The 19,821-nt window shown below is 37.3% G+C and overlaps 1 protein-coding gene across 4 annotated transcripts in view; it reads left to right on the top strand.

Annotated features, from left to right (window-relative positions):
* Positions 1 to 19,821, top strand: part of LOC136858579 (folylpolyglutamate synthase, mitochondrial) — a 204,350-nt gene that overhangs the window by 165,152 nt on the left and 19,377 nt on the right. For 3 of the 4 annotated variants that reach the window (XM_067138241.2, XM_067138238.2, XM_067138240.2), the window contains exon 9: positions 6,217 to 6,447. In XM_067138241.2, the coding sequence (XP_066994342.2) occupies positions 6,217 to 6,447 (231 nt within the window). Of the gene's footprint in view, positions 1 to 6,216; positions 6,942 to 19,821 lie in introns of those variants that run through there. The other variant, XM_067138239.2, reaches the window with a different exon arrangement.

Here is a 19,821-nt window from a genome sequence, read left to right as displayed (position 1 = left end):
AGGTCATGTCGGCCCACTTTCGCCATCTACCCAGAAAGCAAATGACTTGGCATCCTCCCGTCCAAGCTCTCAGAGAGTTCCAAATTGATCATGTTGCAATCTCCAGGAGAAACAGCCCTGAGATTATGAATGTCAAGGTAAAGAAAGGCATCAATGTAGCCTCAGATCATTATATGTCTCTTATCAAATTCAAACCAATTCCCGCAAACACAAGGAAGACAACCAAACAGATCACACGCTTCGACAATGATAAACTTCGGCAAAGGGTCGAGGAGTTCCAGGAGAAGGCTAGACCAAATGACTGTGACTTTAACAACGCCAAAAGTCTCCTTGTTGAGGCCGCCAAAGACGTTGCAGAAATCAAGAGAAGCAAAAAGCATGCCTGGTGGAATAGTACCTGCGAATCAGTCCTCCAAGAAAGACTCAATGCGTGGAAACAGTACTACTCTACAAAATCAGAAAATGATTGGGAAACCTACAAAACCCAAGGTGCCCAAGCAGCTATGGTGTTCAGAACTGAGAAACGTAAATACGAAAATTCTCTCATTGAAAAGATAGAACAAAACTTTAGGAAGAATGAAAGCAGAGAGTACTACAGAGCCTTCAAACACAAACTCACTGGCTATAAACCACCATCTCTATGCTTTGAGCGAAAGGACGGCACACTGGCGACGTCACATGAAGAAAATTGCAGCATTCTGGCAGATTACTTCAAGAATTTACTTAATTGCTCTAAACCGCAAAGCGCCATTGAGACCAAGGAACCCTTACTCAGGTACCCAGATTCCAGACCACCCGACAGAGATGAAATCAAGCGCCACATTGCCCGTCTCAAAAATAACAAAGCGCCGGGGAAAGACTCATTAGTAGCAGAACTATGGAAATATGCCCCAGAGGAATCACTTGATATCTTGCAAAAGCAAATAGAAGAAATTTGGAACAAGGAGACCCTACCCGAAGATTGGAAAATAGCTTTGATCCATCCATTACACAAAAAAGGCAGCATGAAGAACATCAACAACTACAGAGGAATATCTTTGCTACCCGTGACTTACAAAATTCTATCACTTGCCATCCTGGAGCGTTTGGAAGCACAAGTCGAACATCAAATAGGTGATTACCAAGGAGGGTTCAGAAAAGGTCACTCAACAGCTGAACAGATCCAAAATCTCAAAATGATCATCAGATATTGTACACTAAGGTCCAAGCAGTATGTGTCTGTCTTTGTGGACTTTAAGAAAGCGTACGACTCCACTGACCAGGAAGTCCTGCTAAAACATCTTAAATGAATTTGGAGTTGATTTGAAACTGCTGGCATTAATTAGAGCCACCCTGACCAATACAAAATCCAAGGTGAAGTTCCACGGATGTCTCTCGCATTCCTTTGACATCAAAACAGGAGTCCGACAAGGTGATGGGCTATCCCTGATACTCTTCAACTGTGTTCTTGAAAAGATCATCAGAACCTGGCGGGTGAGATTACAGGAAACCAACTACAGTCCATTGAGAATAGGAACCAAATCCAAGGGGATCGCAACAGACTGCTTAGCATTTGCCGATGATATTGCTGTTCTTTCAATTGACATAGAAACCGCTAGAGCTCAAGTTGAAATTTTAAAGGAAATTGCCGAACAAACTGGTTTGCGGATATCATTTGAGAAAACAGAAGTAATGACTAACATCAAAGAGGCTCCACCAAAACTCCATACAAAATACGGGGACATCACCCGAGTAGACAAATTCAAATACCTGGGTGAGATCATCATGAAAAATGGACTGGACAAAGAAGCACTTCAGGAGCGAGTACGCAAACTGGAAATAGCCTACCAAACATCCCGCACAATCTACAACAAAAAATGCCTTTCCCAAAACACCAAGATACGTCACTATGAAACAGTTCTGAAACCAGTAGTTCTATATGCAACCGAAACCCTGTCTCTACATGCCAACAAAGGACTCCTTGAAGAACTGGAGAAAAGAGAACGCAAAATTGTGAGAGGAATCTTGGGATCAAAGTACAGAAATGGAATCCATCAAAAGAGATCCAACAAGGAAGTCTACAGCAAAATAGAGAAAATTACCGACACAATCAGAAAAAGACGGGCACGATTTTACGGTCATCTGAAAAGAATGGACGGAAGAAAGTTAACTAAGGAAATCTTTCACTTTTTTGATTCAAACCCCAAAACCACAATTCCCTGGTTTAGAAATACCAAAAAAGACCTGCAAATGCTACATACGCCCTTAACAGAGATCTCTTCTGCAAGAAAATATTGACGAACAGGCTAAACCGAGACGAGCAACCGAAGAGAAGACACGGTGCCTCTTGGACAGAGGAGCGTAAGCAGGCACACTCACAAAGAATGAGGGAAATTTGGGTTCTAAAGAAGGCCAAGTTCAGTGTCAAATGCAACAAGACTTAACGTGGTCCTTGATGGCCCCAGCGAATTATATATATATAAAAAAAAATAATAATAATAAATACAAGACTGACAAACCGGATCAATACCTTCTTTCAGCAGAAGAAAAACTCTGGGGCTTGGAGAACTGAACTCTGTGGTAGCAAGAAGATTACACCACATATTATTTGGTAAATTGTCTATTTGTGTAGACGTTCAGTCTTCTAGGTTATGCACACGCCCACCTGCGTCCCCGTCTTCATTTTCTTCAATAATATCATCTAATTCTTCGGAATTACTAATGCTATCGTCACTGGAAGGTTGACATCGCTTTCCTCCAAAAAACGTCCTATTCAAGCTTCATCCGACTCGTCCATGATGTTGACTTTACCTTCACTAAAGCTTTACGCGGCAATTTACTCTATCGTATTTAGACTCTTTGGCGGCGAAATACGTAGCTGAAGGGCAAAGATAGCTGAAATACGATTACCAACATCTCGTAGACATGTTGGGATTGCAAAGAAATATCGATACATATCCTTGAAAACCTCAACAAAGCAACAAAGAGGGTGGACGAAAATTTACGTCAATGCATTTATGGCAACCCACGGACAATGACGGAAATTTCCGTCATTGCAAGGCAATGGGTTAACGTGAATTGTGAGGAAAAGGTAGGGACCGCACGCGACAATCACCGATGAACGTCTCCATCCTATTGCATTCAAGAGTAAATTCATCATTGACTGCTTAACTCCGACGCAAATCGTATGATAAACACCTTAAAAACTACGTCTATCTACTCTCAACTGCTACAAATTATCACTCACTTTATAAGAAAATAATGAGATACATTTATTAAATTAAGCAAAAATTAAAGAATTGAGAACTCGTATTACTATGAAGTTCCATAATTGATGATTAAATTCAACAATAATTCATAATATTTTACATTTAAGTCAGCGCTAGCTTACTAACAATAAAATAATAAAATGAATTCACTACTTCTGAAATGAACTTAAGCTTCATCATTCATAATCAAATTGAAAATTAAATCAATCATTGTATCATAATCACTTTGTAGTTTAAAATGGAATATCTCCTTACAGTTGATAAATTCTAAACTCTTGCTATCGGATTCATTGTCGAAGTTTTTCTCTTTCCTCTCGGGTCTATCAGTGTACGTATTTAAATAAATTCTCGTATATCATGCTGTCTCTATATTTTTCACAGTGTTTCTGCAAGTATCTTGCTGTCTTCTCTTTATAATAGTTATTCTTCAAAACTTCCGAAATAATCTTGACTATTTCCGTTCTTCGATGCAGCAACAGCAGTTTGCTTCCTCTCGTCTCGAGTTCAGTTTTTAAAGTATATTTTAAAAATAATATCTATTATTTTACTTGTTTTTTTGAAACAATTCCCTGACATTGCTCTGTTCTGCACCGCCTTTTAAAAGTAGTCGTTCCAAGTTAATCATGGCCTCCTATTGTATTCACATGTCAAGACTTTCTTGTATACCATCTTGGGCCTGAGTGGTCTATACCTTTCCTGGACGCCATTTTGGAACACGTCCAAAAAGGCACACTAGTATAATAGGCAGCCCTCCAGATGCTTACTAAGAACCCCTGCTTAGTGCATAGTTCATATTTTTTAAGAACTGTAATGCGAGGATAATAATAATAATAGTAATAGCAAACAAATAAGTAAAGGGAACACTAAAAATAAAACGTCTAAAAGTAAAATACAGCATGTCATTTACCTAGCCAGGGCGGGGGCATGGCGTAGCGAAATCAAAGAGCTGGACACCCAGTTGGACTCACGCCAATGACAAGCAACGGTTTTTAAACACACCGGATTCTATGTTTGGGTGAAGACAAAAGAGGACTTCATTAAGATACATTCCAGATTTCAAGTTCATTAAGTATTTGAATAGAAATAAACATAAATGTTTATACATTTTTAATTATTTTAGTGTAATTTGATAGAATCTGATGATGTTCTTTGAAAAACAAAACGTGTAATTCTACTTTAATTACATCACTTCTTTTTTTCCAAGTATGATTCTGTTACCATGCGTTTTTTCCTTTCAGGTAGTTTATAAATTTATTACTCAAAATTAGTTTTGGTAGACTGAAGAACCTAACAGTTAAAAATTAACTGAGTCAAAACTAAAAAGAGATGACTTCAGATATTACAAAAAAATCCTATTAAGTCAAAATTCCCTGATACACTTTCTTCAATATTGATAGGAAAACATTATAACATTTTAATGAATTAGAAATGAAAATGAGCTAACTTGAGTGGTTTTTATGTCCATCCATCCATTATCTAAAGGCTAAGCCTTGTCACTGCAGCCACATCCCAAGGTCTTCAGCAGTCCTTTTCTTCGTGACATAGGAAGCAAAACCCAGCTGAGTAATTATGTTCGTAAGGTATGAGAGACGTGGTCTTTCTCTCGACTTCTTCCCTAGGACCTTTCCTTCGAAGACATTCTGGAGAAAGGTGTCGTGTCGTAGGACGTGTCCAAGAAATTTAGCTTTTCTTTGCTCTATTGAATAAATTAAGGTCCGTTTCTCATTAACTTCATTCAAGATTTGGATATTAGTCTTTTTTTCTGTCCAACTCGTCCTTGTCAGTCTTCTCCAGAACCACATTTCAGCAGCTTCTAGTGTTGATTATGCTTGTTTTCCTAAAGTCCAGGTCTCACAACCGTAAGTTAACACACTCCAAACAAAGGTTTTAACAAATTTCTTCCTGGTTTCAATTCCTATGTGCGTATTTAACAATAGAATTTTCTTGTTTTGAAACACTTGGTTTGCCATAGCAATTCTTCTTTTGACTTCTGTCAGGCACTGATTCTTCTTCTTCTTCTTCTTCTTCTTATTATTATTAAATGAAAAGCACACAATGTGCAAAAGCAGTTTTTGTACAGATGGTCAACTATGCTAATGTAATTCTTATTATTGAGGTTGTCCTCATTTTGCAGTTTTGTGCATGGTATCTTTCACAATGATCGTTGCACAGGTTACATATACAGTCTTCGTTCGGCTGGTGGAAGTTTTTGGTTTGGCAGAATCTATGGTGAAATCCATGAGTGGCGTAATGTGTAATTACGTGCCGTAGCTCGTAATTTGCTTGCTTTCACTCTTCCGTCATTATGGCGTCCGTGGAATAGAAGTCGGACCAAATAGCATTTCAGGCACTGATTATCACTGGTAATAACACTACCCAGATAACAAAATTGTTTAACCTGATCTATTTTTTCACAGCCTAATTTAATGTTTGTTTTCAATTCAGTCTTCTTCTTTTGAACGACCATCATTTTCGTTTTCTTGTGTTTACTTTTAGCCTGAATTTCTCTAACGTGTTGTTTAGCATACCGAGCATCCTAGCCATTTTGTGCTCTGAATCAGCTATCAATGCAATATCATCTGCATAGCAAATATTATGAATTTGTTTACCATTAAAATTTATCCCCCCCTTTTTTTTTTTACTGTTCTAATAGCAAATTCTATGAAAATATTAAACAGATAAGATGATAAGGGACAGCCTTGCCTTGTCTTTATGTATCTATAGCAATTGTTTAGCAATCTAGCCATTTTTGTAAATTACCTAATTTATCAATTAATCAAATAATTAACTGAGTCTTAGCAGAAGATTGAATCTGGCTATTTCAATTTTGAATCAAATGTTCTTCTGTGAAAGTACCTGATAGGAGGATAATTCTCTATAAATGATATAGAAATAATTCACGTGACATAATATGAAGTTGAATTTTAAAATAAATCATTATTCATTTTTTCTGTACTTTTATTTTTAGATCAAGCAAATTTTATAGTTAGCTTAAAGCAACAAGAGTTGAAATGTGAAAGCAATGAAGAGGCCTGGCTGAGGATGCAGCAGAAATCTCCTGAGTGCCATCATTCTATTGCTCTCCACTCTGTGAAAACTAATCCTCAGACAAAACTCTTTACATGTGTGTCAGAAGCTTTGACCTATATCGAGACCCAGCTGGCAGATGACAAAACACTTGTGCAAGTTCTGGTAACAGGTACGTTTATTTTAAGCTGTAAACAGTTTTTTCTTATTCTTAGTATACTTATTAGAGATACAATTTACAATTTGTTTTATGCCACGCCGACACAGATAGGTCTTATGGTGACGATGGGATAGGAAAGGCGTAGGAGTGGGAAGGAAGCGGCCATGGCCATGGCATTTTCCTGGTGTAAAAATCGAAAACCATCTTCAGGGCTGCCGACAGTGGGGCTCTAATCCACTATCTCCTAGATGCAAGTTCACAGCTGCGTACCCCTAACCGCATGGCCAACTTGCCCGGTTTATTAGAGATATTCCAGTAAGAAAGCTAGCAGGAGCAAAATACATGTAAATCTAGGAAATAGAGCAGCGACTTACCGTAAAAGACTGTATGGGTAGAGTACACATAAAAGAAAGACACATCCAAAATCTTTGTCTGCAGCCTTTGTCAGTGGAAGATAGACAAATAGACACTTTGTGAGATAAAGGAATGGGGAGACAGATAGACAAGAGAATAAAAAAAAAAAAAAAAAAAAAGAGGAGTGGTTATCTAATGTTTAAGGCTGGCTTTCCTAGACCTGAGCACCAGTTAATGTCCAACATTGGAATCTCTAAGAGCGAGAGAATGGGATGGTAGGGGTAAATGTCTGAGGACTTTATCAAATGCTGTTTGATGGCACCTGGTGTAATGGGGACAGGAAGATCAATGTTAGGCTTTTTTGCAGGTACTACCACGGCTGCGTATTCGTTTAAGCCAGAGCAGAAAGCTGCGCGGGGTCTACATTAAAGCTGATAGATGATGTTGGTTGAAGTGCAGTCATGACGACCTAGTATGGGGTAAGACTTGTTGGTGATGCTGCTGTTTAAAGTGGTGCTTGATATACTGGGTGGTCCACCAGCCCCTTGCGATTTAGTTTTTAGCATCACACTGCTTTTACTGCTATTCTGAAATACATTGGTCCCTATCCCTAAACCGGGGTAATATAATGAAATGTGTGGTTATGGGCTAGAAATAGCAGGAATCAAGAGTGCCACTATTAATTCATGATGGGTACCTTGAATGAACCTGTAAAATGAGCACAAGTACAAAGAACACGCACAATACAACAGGAAGTGCACACACAGATCAGAAGCAGGTATTGCATAGGCTGGGAACTGCATGTTGCCTGTCAAGCTTCCCAGTAGCTCACATGGCAAGGGCACGGTGGGAGATTTGATAGTTGACAGTGCTCGAAGGTTCAAATCCCGTGCAGTATTTTTTTAAAAACTGTCAATATCCTGAGATGTGGTAAGGTTGCATATTTGATTGCTCCTATACACGGATTTGTTTATTTGGCCCTCTAAAGGACTGTATGTGCCATGGCATATGCTGTGGAGATGGGTTGGACAAGGATAAGGAGACGATGGTCTGTGGCAAGGACACAGGCAACCAGTTAGCTAAATCATACATGTTCCAAGCTTCGTAGACTACAGGTAGGGCAGAGTGTGCTCCATTGGAATGATAACAACATGTGATGGCAGGTATGTATGTAGCTGCACAAACTCCCCTCCTTTGAGGCAAGTCAGAACACAACGCCTGTTTCAGCAGTGCTATCCGGATAGACGACAACCCAACCGACAGGCATGTTATTTTGGAGTGTGAAAAATGAATGAATGAATGAATGAATAAATAAATAAATTGCATACCCAGCAGTTTCACCCATACTTTTTGCACTAGGAGTACCATGGTCATGATTTTGAAGCCCAGGTGGCGTTCTGTCAATGGACCCTACAGCATATGGACACTGATCCTGACTTTTGAGCATGCATATTATTTACAGACGCATGATTCCACAATGATGGAACTGTTAATCACCATAATATGCATTACCGGACTGTGAATAATCCCCATTGGATACAACGGGCAGCTTTTCAGGTACAGTGGGGCATGAACGTATGGTGTAGCATCGTGGGTGTTCATCTCGTTGGTCCCCATTTATTTTAGGGATGCTATTTACGGTTTTTCCAAGATGAACTACCACCATTCTTGGAACATGTGCCACTCCTTGACTGCTGTACGATGTGGTTTCAACATGATGGAGCTCCACCGTATGTAGCGGTTGTTGTCCGGAACCATCTCCATACGATGTGTCCTGATAAATGGATAGAAAGGGGAGTACCAGTCTTCTGGCCCGCCAGATCACCCAATCTTATGCCCCTGGTCTTTGTTCTGTGGGACCATATAAAACAATTGGTGTAAGCACAGAAGCCGGCCAGTCCTAGTCACTGTAGACAGCTCATCATTGAGGCATGCCAATTTGTTATGCTGGAGATGTTGCAGTATGCCAGATCTACATAGTGTGCAGCTCTTTATTGATCACGGAGGTCGTCAGTTCAAGCAGGTGCTGCGTTAAATAACGTAGGTAACTGATATCCTGTCATGTATCTTAGCCTCTTCCAACTCAGTTCCATACCATATGCCACCATACACAATGGCCCTTTTCAGGGCCAAATAAACAAATCAATTAGTGGAGACTACATTCACCGGCAAAAAAAAAAAAAAAAACAACCTACATATTTCAAACAAAATTTAGCCAATTTGAAAGATTGTATAAATTAAATGTTGTGACATTACAACAATATGGCAATGTTTCTCAATTATTGAGCTGAATCTATTTAAGATACATTGCCATATTGTTATAATGTCATAATATTTGATTTTTATCAGGTTTCAAATGGATGCCCCGGCCAAGTGAGCTATTGCGAGGCTTGGCATGCAGTGGGCAGTTCCCAGCATATACAGTACCTGTTCGTGGTCTTTGTGTGCACCTACTGTTGTAAGGTACGTGTTCTTTATATCTGTACTCGTTTTACAGGTTCTTTCAGGGTACTCATAATGAATTAATAGTGGTGCTCACGATTCTTGCCGTTTTCTAGCCCGTAACCACACATCTCATTATAGTACCCTGATTTAGGGAGAGGGACGGATTTATTTCAGAATTGTAGTAAACACAGCAGTTTGCATAAAATACGATCACAATGGGTGGGTGAACCACTCGGTAAGTCGAGATAATGGAAAGGGAAAAACAAGTGCAAATCAAGTCAAATATAGAGAGGTAGGAACAGTGAAAGGAACACACAACAGAGAAATCACAATAGTAGGTCAATGTGGGAAGTGAAAAAAAAACAGACAGAAAAACAGGACAAAGATAGTCTCCACATTTTCATACATAGCTGTCTTCAAATAGATTAGCCCTCTCCTTATCAATCCCAGTTGTTCTACATCCATTTCTGTCAGCCCCCAGTAAGCTCGTTTCTGCTTTCCAGCTTCATCAGGAGGGCAGGCTTCAACACTCATTCAGACAAAATCTTGGTAGATATTCAGTCTTCATGTGGGAAATGTAAGTTAACACATTCACGCCCGTATCCGAGTTATTGCCTATAGCGCGTGACCATGCTGTGGACCGTATCCGAGTTAGCCCGGATAAGCACAACCTTGAACTCGAGCCGTTCCTACGCAGCTGGGATCTATTTTGGTCACAAATATGTGCGAGAGAGATGAAAGTAATACCCTTATGAATGTTTCTACTCACCGAAAACCACATGGCCACGGCGATTTTCCCTCCCAATGCACTTTCTTTGTTTTGTTTCTAGCGCTCGCACAACTAGCTGCGTAGTTCGTTTGTGATTGCACAAGCGTGTGTATAGTCGTGTTCTGAAGTATAACCATGGCGTGTAGGGACAATATAAATGATGCAAGTGATGCGAATTTGCAAAGCACAGTTTTTCAGCTGCTTGAAAATTATCTCGGCCAGGGGTATACAGTCTATATTGGACAATTATTACAAATAGCGTTGGACTCACGAAACAATTACGGGAACAGAACACTGCCGTATGTGGAACAGTACGGTCGAATAGGGGCGTACCAAAAGATCTAAAGGAACACCAGGCAATTCTCAAAGGGGGTAAAAAGTGAACTCAACATACAAGTACAGTCACCTCTCTCCGAAACCTCAGCTCCATCTACGTCATCAGCTCCAAGTCAACGTCTAGCAATTTTGCCGCCAAAAGGAGCACCGGCCAAGGATCCATCATTTAGGTTAGATGCGAAGAGAAAAGAGTATATTCTCTTAAAGTCTCTGCCATCAAATATAGGACAAGTTCCCCTGAAGAAGGTGCAAAGTGTGCTTAAAAATAAAATAAAAATATATATATATATATTAGTGAAACACGCTATTTTGGGAATGTTTAGTGTTCTCATTCACCCAGGAAAGTGTGACATTACCTACCACACCCTACAGAGATACGAGAGGACTTCATTAAGGTATGTGGAAAATTTTGTTTCCATATCTTGTTCAGTTTAGAACTTATTGTGAAAAGAATTTGTTGTTGTTTGCTCTGCCACTAACAGCTGGAATAGCTGGGCCAGCCCTTTAAATAGCCGCTCAGATGATGGGCGTGAATGTGTTAAGAAGAAAGTCAGATAAAAACAGGACAAGGAAGAGACAAAAAAAGATGAATACACATAGTCAGAAACTAGCAACACAGGACAAGCACAAAAGGAGGAAAGGAACCAATGGGCCAATTATAAGTAATTGAAAAGAACAAACAAGTGCAAGTCATATGAGGGGGACCTGCCAACTTTACAAGACCAAAAATCAGGAGATTTCGATATGAAAATCAGGAGAAATTAGGAAATAAAATTGGTCAAAACTGCTTATTCTACATATCTTGTGCAATACAGGAGTACTATGGTCTATATTATAACACCTATTATCTCAAAACCCAACTGTTGCTATACCAGGCTACAAGGCTAAAAATTATACATTTCTACTCCCTCACAGGAAGTATGTGAGTGAGATGATCGGCCTCTGATAAGCCTTCCGAAAATAGTATGAACTTGTGCTCCACATGTGTGAATCACTTAGATGCCATTACTTAGCAAATGCATAGATTAATATATTGCATCATGCGCCCGCACGATTATGCGAAGTGCAATGCTATTTTTATCACCTAATAAATTAAAATTTGCCATAATTCTCTCGAAATGGCTCCTAAAATCTCTAGAAAAGTCACTAGTTGCTATTTTTGAAATTCTATCTCTAAATTACTAAAATAGACTCCAAATATAGCGAGTAGTCTCTAGAATCGACTAGACTGATGTGAACGAACATGAACATGCGAGAATGAGAGATTGACTATCGATATACGCATCACAATATACAGGTTTCAATAAACATCGCACATTCACATGCATTTCTTTTATTGATAAACGTTGATATTTTATTTTAAAGTGGCCAATGAGTGAAGGACTTCCGACTGCTGTACAAAGCTGAAATGGCAGGATTTGAAAACAAATGTTTGAAGTTCAGCAAAAAATAAGCTAAAATCAGGAGAAATAATATAATAATTGGGAAGCGGGAGAAACTGTAAAAATTCAGGAGTTTCCCCGCCTAAATTGGGAAAGTTGGCAGGTATGGGCGTCTACTAGCAAACCCGGCAGCATGATGAATAGAATACCAAGTGAGATCACTAAGCGAGTTCAAGCGCTCTCGCGCAGAGTGGCGCTGGTGGAGCCTAACACCAACGCTACACGGTCAGCTGATTTAATGGAAATTATATTGATATGCAAATAATCAAATACAATACATGAATAACACTGTCAGAGAGTTATAAATAATATTATCAGTCCTCACGAAGAAATATCTTTGAACTTTAATAAGAAAAAACACGAAATAAAATGAAACGTTACGAAAAGCGAAAGCAATATTGTGCTTTACATACTTAAAGAATCCTTTTTAAACAGAGCAAATTAAACATACACCAGACTGTAAATAACACCGACACTTTTCTCAAATAAATTAAATGAAGTAAATTACCCACCAAAACTAGTTTGAGGCCACTTTCGATAGTTTATGATTGTCGAGCTTGCATTTCTCTGCGGATTTCTCCTGCTCTGAAGAAGAATCGGCACAATAGTGGGAGACCAGTTTTAGAATAATGTCCAAAGTGTGTTCAATACAACAGCCAGCTCCGAATGGCACAACTGAAATCGCGTCAATCTAGTCAAGACACTCATAAAAAAATATCGCCCCACAATAAATTGAATCTCTTCTCTTAGTTTAACCTCATCGAATATAACTATCCCGTACCGTTTATTCTCGTTCATTTCATCCTTAAAATAATCTGAAATAGCACTTAAGCAATGAGGATTTACACCATAGGGACATTTAAGTCCTTTGCAGAGTTTCCTCAAATGGCTTTGTGGGAGAAGAGGTAACAAATTATGCCTATATCCTATCCTCTAGGTGATGTTATTCTAAGTAATAAACTCTCTAAAAGAAAATCATTACTGTACCTCATACCATTGGGAGATTTTACTTGACATTTCTCTAACACAGTGTAATCATTTTCTGCTTCTTACTAAGAAATTTACAATCTATAAATTGAAATTCGGTGTTCTTAATCTGCCCCTGTAGGAAATTAATCCTAGCTGTGGCTGAGGAAAGACTTCATTTAGCTCGCATTAAATTATGAGTTGCATTCTTTAGTTGCTTTCTGAGAGTAAGTAATTTTTCCTGTAGTGGAACATAGCTTCATTCCGCCTGAGAGAGTTTTCGGAAATATTCAAAAAGTCACCCGAAAGAATGAAGTGACTGCAAATCCTGATGACTACCTAGACATTATTGAAGAGCATGCTACTGTAGGAAAAAAATTGTGCAGTGAATGATTGGAAAAATGCTGTTAGGAACATTTTAAAGTAACTACAAGGCATTTCCAAATGCAAGAGATTCTACATAATGGGAACTAGAACAGGAATTAATGCCATCATAAGATAACCTCACTATAAATTGGATATAGGTCCTTATGAATGAAAATGAAAACCTACAACCTGTTTTCCAGTCATTGATTGGGTCAGGGATGTAATGAATGAAGCAGATATAGGCTGTTAGTATGATGGGGGTCGCCACTCCCAGAGTGATTTATTAATGAATGATAGATGCTATGAAATGAGAATGGAGAGTGTTGCTGGAATGAAAGATGACAGGGAAAACCGGAGTACCCGGAGAAAAACCTGTCCCGCCTCCGCTTTGTCCAGCACAAATCTCTCATGGAGTGATCGGGATTTGAACCATGGTATCCAGCGGTGAGAGGCCGACGCGCTACCGCCTGAGCCACAGAGGCTCATAGGTCCTTATGCCTCAGTTAATAAGAAGTACAAGGGTGTGAAAGTGCTTGTACCTCAGGTAATAATTCATGAAGGGAATTGTGTTAAAAAAAAAAAAAAAAAAAAAGGTCCGAAATTTACAGAGAAGACTGGCTCAACGTCAGTGGCCTACGATACTACAGTAATCTGTTTGCAAGGGATGAAGGGAATGAAGTTAGGCCTTGTAATGAAGAAACACTGTGTGACAACAGAATTGAAGAATTAGTGATTTAGTGGTATGGTGATTCAGATTTAAATCCTATGAGTGGCTGAATAAGAATTTATGAATTAACGAGACTCTTCAAGCCAGATTGATGAATGAAATGACTAAATAATATGAACAGAAAGGTTTCAGTTATAGAAGTGTGTAAAATAATTAAAATAATATATTGCTTAACCAACGCATAACAGTGAACCATTTATGGCTTCTTTATCACAGCAAACATGGCAGTCTCCATCATTTTCCAGCATACCTGGCAATCATCAAATTTTAATTGCAATTTTCCAGACCAATGAGCAATACATTAGCCTCAAATATATCCTAAAGCTTAGAATATATTTCTGGATAGAGGTACATATTATTTGATGAAAATGAACATACACTATACCTGAAACCGTTTTTGGCTCATATCTCAAAACATACAAATGTGGAAAATGCCGGGTTTGCTATTAGACTCCTCATATATAGGAACTTTGGAAAGAAAACAGGAAAAAACACAATAGGTCAGTGTGGAAAGGGTGAGAAACAGGAAGAGAAGGACAAGGAGATCCTCCACATTTTCATATGCTGCCCTCTTCACATACACTGGCTTTCGCCTCAACAAATCAAGAACCTGATCAATCATCAATCAATACTGATCTGCATTTAGGGCAGTCACCCAGGTGGCAGATTCCCTATCTGTTGCTTTCCTAGCCTTTTCCTAAATGATTTCAGAGAAATTGGAAATTTATTGAACAACTCCCTTGGTAAGTTATTCCATCCCTAACTCCCCTTCCTATAAATGAATATTTGCCCCAGTTTGTCCTCTTGAATTCCAACTTTATCTTCATATTGTGATCTTTCCTACTTTTATAAACGCCACTCAAACTTATTCGTCTACTAATGTCATTCCACGCCATCTCTCCGCTGACAGCTCGGAACATACCACTTAAACTGTATATAGGATAATATCTTTTGTTTATTTCCACCTATTCAATACATTACAAGATGTTGGCATTTACTTTAAAACATTATTCAGATGAGACATGTTTCACCTCCTACTGTGAGGCATCTTCAGTCGTTATCAAAAACCTTATTATTTGTCCGCCTCCGTAGCGTAACGGTTAGCGCTATTAGCTGCCGTCCTCCGGGGCCCGGGTTCGATTCCCGGTACTGCCAGAAATTTAAGAATGGCAGGAGGGCTGGCATGTGGTTGCAATGGTACATGCAGCTCACCTCCATGGGGAGGTGTGCCTGAAAAGAGCTGCACCACCTCGGGATGAGGACACGAGTTTACTTTACTTTACCTTATTATTTTACCAGGCATCTGGTTAAAGATATTCAAAAATGTGTTTGATGATTATAAGAGAGGTAAGATTTACGTTTGTTATAAACATGTTCATGAAGTAACTAAAAATCTAATATAATGATAAAAACGTATGTAGTTCTTTGTTGAATAGGACTTGTTTGATTGTACTATAGTAAAAGAAGGTGGCTTGAAGCCGTTGTCATTAATAGATGTCTAATACATAGTGGAAGGCATAAAATATCAGTTCTATGAGAATATACATTACATTCAAATGATACTAAAAACTAGTGGATTCATAGGTAGTACTGTACATATAAAATGTTCAATGAAATAACTAAAGATCTAATAAAATCATAAACACATATGTAGTTCTTTGTTGATTAGGACGTCGTATGATTGTACGGCTTAAAGCCGTAGTCATTAATAGATGTCTAATACATAGTGGAAGGCATATGAAATCAGTTCAATGAGAATATATAATACAGTCAATTGATACATAAAAACTGGTAGATTCATAAGCAGTACATTTAAAAATGAAGGCGTCATGTGACTACAAATGACAGTTGATGGCTTAAAGCCGTAGTCAAAGTTTGAAGTATAGGTCAAATAACTGCTAATATATGGTAAAAAGATATAAGTCAAAATATAAAGCTTAGTATAAAAAATATGAAGGAAAAACATTCCAATTGCTTGACAAAAGTTACTTGACGTTGGCATGTATTTGTCCGTGATATTTATTGGTCAACAGTTCGTAGGTTATTTTAGATTTATTCGGCAAGATTGCGTTGACAAGAAGTTCACCAGATGTTTATAGTTGGCCTAATTTTTATTAAGTCATCAAGAAAGTTGCAGAGATGATGATGGGTGGAAATTCTCAACGTTGGTATGGTTTTTTGACGTGAAGGTTGGAGAGCTGTTGTGTTCTTCTTCGATGACAATATATTTTATAAAACGTTGATTGTAATAATTTATACTATTGAAGAGTATTACGGAAGTTTGATGAGGTTGTTGAATTATTGTTGTTATAGATTGGTTCTGAAATGAAGAAAAAACTGTAGTTAATTTTGACGAGAATGAAAGAAAACAAAGTGTTGTTAGTGAGAAAATGTTGGTGCTTACCTATGGCGTTGTAGGCCCGTTTGACAAGCTGTGTGAGGCGCTATTAGGATACTAATGGTCACTAACGGTTTTTACTCCTTGTGTTGTATGTATGTCGTCTGGCCAGAGGGGGATGGGTAGGAGGGGGCGGAGTTGTAGGCTTGTGATTCGTGAACGGGAGGGAGTTGTGAATAGTAGGGGAAGCGGAGAGGCGTGTATCATTTATTGGTTTATGAATGGCGCATGGAGGGGAATTACGTAAGATGGGAGGGGGAGGGGGTATGATGTATTTGTTGACGTAGGGGTGTTTGTTGATACTGTTTTGAAAATATTAAAAAACTTTTTGTCCTGAAGGTTTACATTATTGAATAATGTTACTATTTGGTCATATAAAGGGCTTCTATTGTCTATTGGATCATTTAAATTCTTATTAGCATTGAATTTTTGGTCCAAAAATATGTATAAATTTTCGAATTCGGTCATAAGTCTACCTTTTTTTATTGTTTTTAAAATTTGAAGGTCCTGTTCAAATGTGGTAAAGTTGTGCCCCGTTTCTTTCATGTGATTGCTCATTGCTGAGTGTTTATTATGTTTCTGAGCATTGAAATGTTCTGTGTACCTAGTTATGAAGCTTCTTCCTGTTTGTCCGATGTATGTGCTGAGGCACTCATTACATTTTAATCTATAGATACCGGAGCCTGCGTATTTATTATTTTCTGAATTTATTGCATTATGGTTGAAGAACATTTTTTGGTTTGAATTTTGAATTTTGAAAGCTATTTTGATCTCTTGATTTTTTAAGGTGTTGGTTACTTGGTGTATGATTGGGTTGGTGTATGTAAAGGTTGCGAACTTTGATTTTTTTATTTTTTATTGGGGAGAGGTTTGTGGATAGTTTCAATTTAACTTTATTAATTAGTTTGTCTATGATAGAGGGATTATATCCATTAAAAGTGGCTATTTCTTTTATTGTATTTATTTCTTTTTTAAAATTGGTCGTTGAAAGGGGAATTGTTAGAGCTCTGTACACCATACTATAAAATGAGGACTGTTTGTGTGATTGTGGATGAAGGGAACTTTGTTTAATAGTTATAGGTGTGAATGAGGGTTTTCTGTAAATTTGGAAATCAAACTTATTGGAAGTTCTTGTTATTGTGATGTCAAGAAAATTAATTGATTTGTGGTCCTCGTCCTCTTTAGTGAATTTAATATTGTTATCCAGATTATTTAAATAAGTTAATATGTTTTCACTATTGTTGTGATTTTTGTCAATTATTACTAGCGTGTCATCAACATAGCGTAGCCAGAGATTTAATCCATTGATGTTATTTATTATTTTGCTGTTTTCGAGGTTTTCCATATAAATTTCAGCAAGTATTCCGGATAAAGGGTCTCCCATGGCCAGGCCTTCCTGTTTGTATATTTTATTGTTGAAAGTGAAAAAGTTGTTTTGTAAGACGAAGTTTAGTACTTTTAAGAATTCTTCTATTTCTATTTTGCTTAAATTGCTATGTTTGGAAAGATTGTTTTTTATTATTTCTATAGTTTTTTTAGCGGGAATGTTTGAATACATGTTAATGACGTCGAAAGAGCACAATGTGTGATTAGGTTTTAAGTTAAATTTTTTGAGAGTTTCACATAGTTCTATTGAATTTTTGGGGAGTTTGTTATGGAATTTGAAATGTTTTTTTGAGAAATTTCTCGAGGAATTGTGAGGTTTTATATGTCGGGCTATTTTGGCTGTTTATGATTGGTCGAATGGGAACGTCCTTTTTATGTACCTTCGGTAGTGATCTGACGGTGGGTAGTTTGGGGTTCATATTAATGAGACTTTGGTATTCATGTTCATTAAATAAAAATGAAGAGTTTTTTAAAAGTGTTTTTAGATTACGTTGAGTTTTTGTAGTGGGATCCTTTGAGATTATTGTGTAGGTCTCATTAGAGAAGAACTCCTCTGTTTTATGAATGTTATCTTGTTTTTTTCATTAAGACTACAGTATTGCCTTTGTCGGCTTTAGTTATTATTATGTTATTAGTGTCCACTTTTTTTCTTAATTCTTGGATCTGTTTTAGTGAGGACGAGTTATTTTTGTTAGAAATTTCTTTTACAAAGGCAGGTAATTTCTTTTTAATTTCGTATTTTATGTCGTTTTGTTTGTCTGTTGGAATTTGTTTATTTATGTTTGTTTCAGCTTCGGCTATTGTAGTGATTATATCTTCTGCTTTATGTGGGTTGGGCCAATTATGTTTTAAGCCTTGGTTGAATAAACGTGTTTCTTTATCTGTGAAGGTGACGTCGGATAGATTAATTGTAGTTGGAATATTGTTCCATGGAGAGGGGGATATTTTTATATTACTGTTCCGGTTTATTGATTTTGCTTTTTCTTCTTTTAAGTGTGTCAATTTACGATTTAGTGTTTCTTGTTTTTTGTTCAATGCAACCTGTATTTTATATGTAATGTGTTGTTGATAAGAAATCCATTCTAGCGGTGACAACGATTGCGCGATAATCAAATGTTCGCGATAAAGTTGTGTATTTAATAAGGATTTCTTTCTATACAATAGTTTTATCTCATTTTTGAGCCAAAGGTTGTTGATTTTGTTTTGAATATCGTTAGATTTATGTTTCGGAATGCTTTTCCTTTGAGTCGATTTTAGAAATTTCGGCACTAGATTGGATCTTACACATTCTTTTAGGAATTGAATATCTTTTGAGATCTTGCTAATTTTTGTTTTAAGGTTTAGATACTTGTTTTTATTAGCCTGGTTGGCTTTATTATTACAAGTGATGAAAATCATTTTTCGTCCGTATTGAAAGTTTCATAAACTGTATATAGGATAATATCTTTTGTTTATTTCTACCTATTCAATACATTACAAGATGTTGGCATTTACTTTAAAACATTATTCAGATGAGACATGTTTCGCCTCCTACTGTGAGGCATCTTCAGTCATTATCAAAAACCTTATTATTTTACCAGGCATCTGGTTAAAGATATTCAAAAAGTTGTTTGATGATTATAAGAGAGGTAAGATTTACGTTTGTTATAAACATGTTCATGAAGTAACAAAAAATCTAATATAATGATAAAAACATATGTAGTTCTTTCTTGAATAGGACTTGTTTGATTGTACTATAGTAAATGAAGGTGGCTTGAAGCCGTAGTCATTAATAGATGTCTAATACATAGTGGAAGGCATAAAATATCAGTTCTATGAGAATATACATTACATTCAAATGATACTAAAAACTAGTGGATTCATAGGTAGTACATATAAAATGTTCAATGAAATAACTAAAGATCTAATAAAATAATAAACACATATGTAGTTCTTTGTTGATTAGGACGTCGTATGGTTGTTACAATTATTACAATCAACGTTTTATAAAATATATTGTCATCGAAGAAGAACACAACAGCTCTCCAACCTTCACGTCAAAAAACCATACCAACGTTGAGAATTTCCACCCATCATCATCTCTGCAACTTTCTTGATGACTTAATAAAAATTAGGCCAACTATAAACATCTGGTGAACTTCTTGTCAACGCAATCTTGCCGAATAAATCTAAAATAACCTACGAACTGTTGACCAAT

This window comes from Anabrus simplex, chromosome 1 (assembly GCF_040414725.1).
Source record: "Anabrus simplex isolate iqAnaSimp1 chromosome 1, ASM4041472v1, whole genome shotgun sequence".
In the NCBI taxonomy this organism is placed as follows: Eukaryota; Metazoa; Arthropoda; class Insecta; order Orthoptera; family Tettigoniidae; genus Anabrus; species Anabrus simplex.
This window is presented reverse-complemented; position numbering and strand designations above follow the sequence as displayed.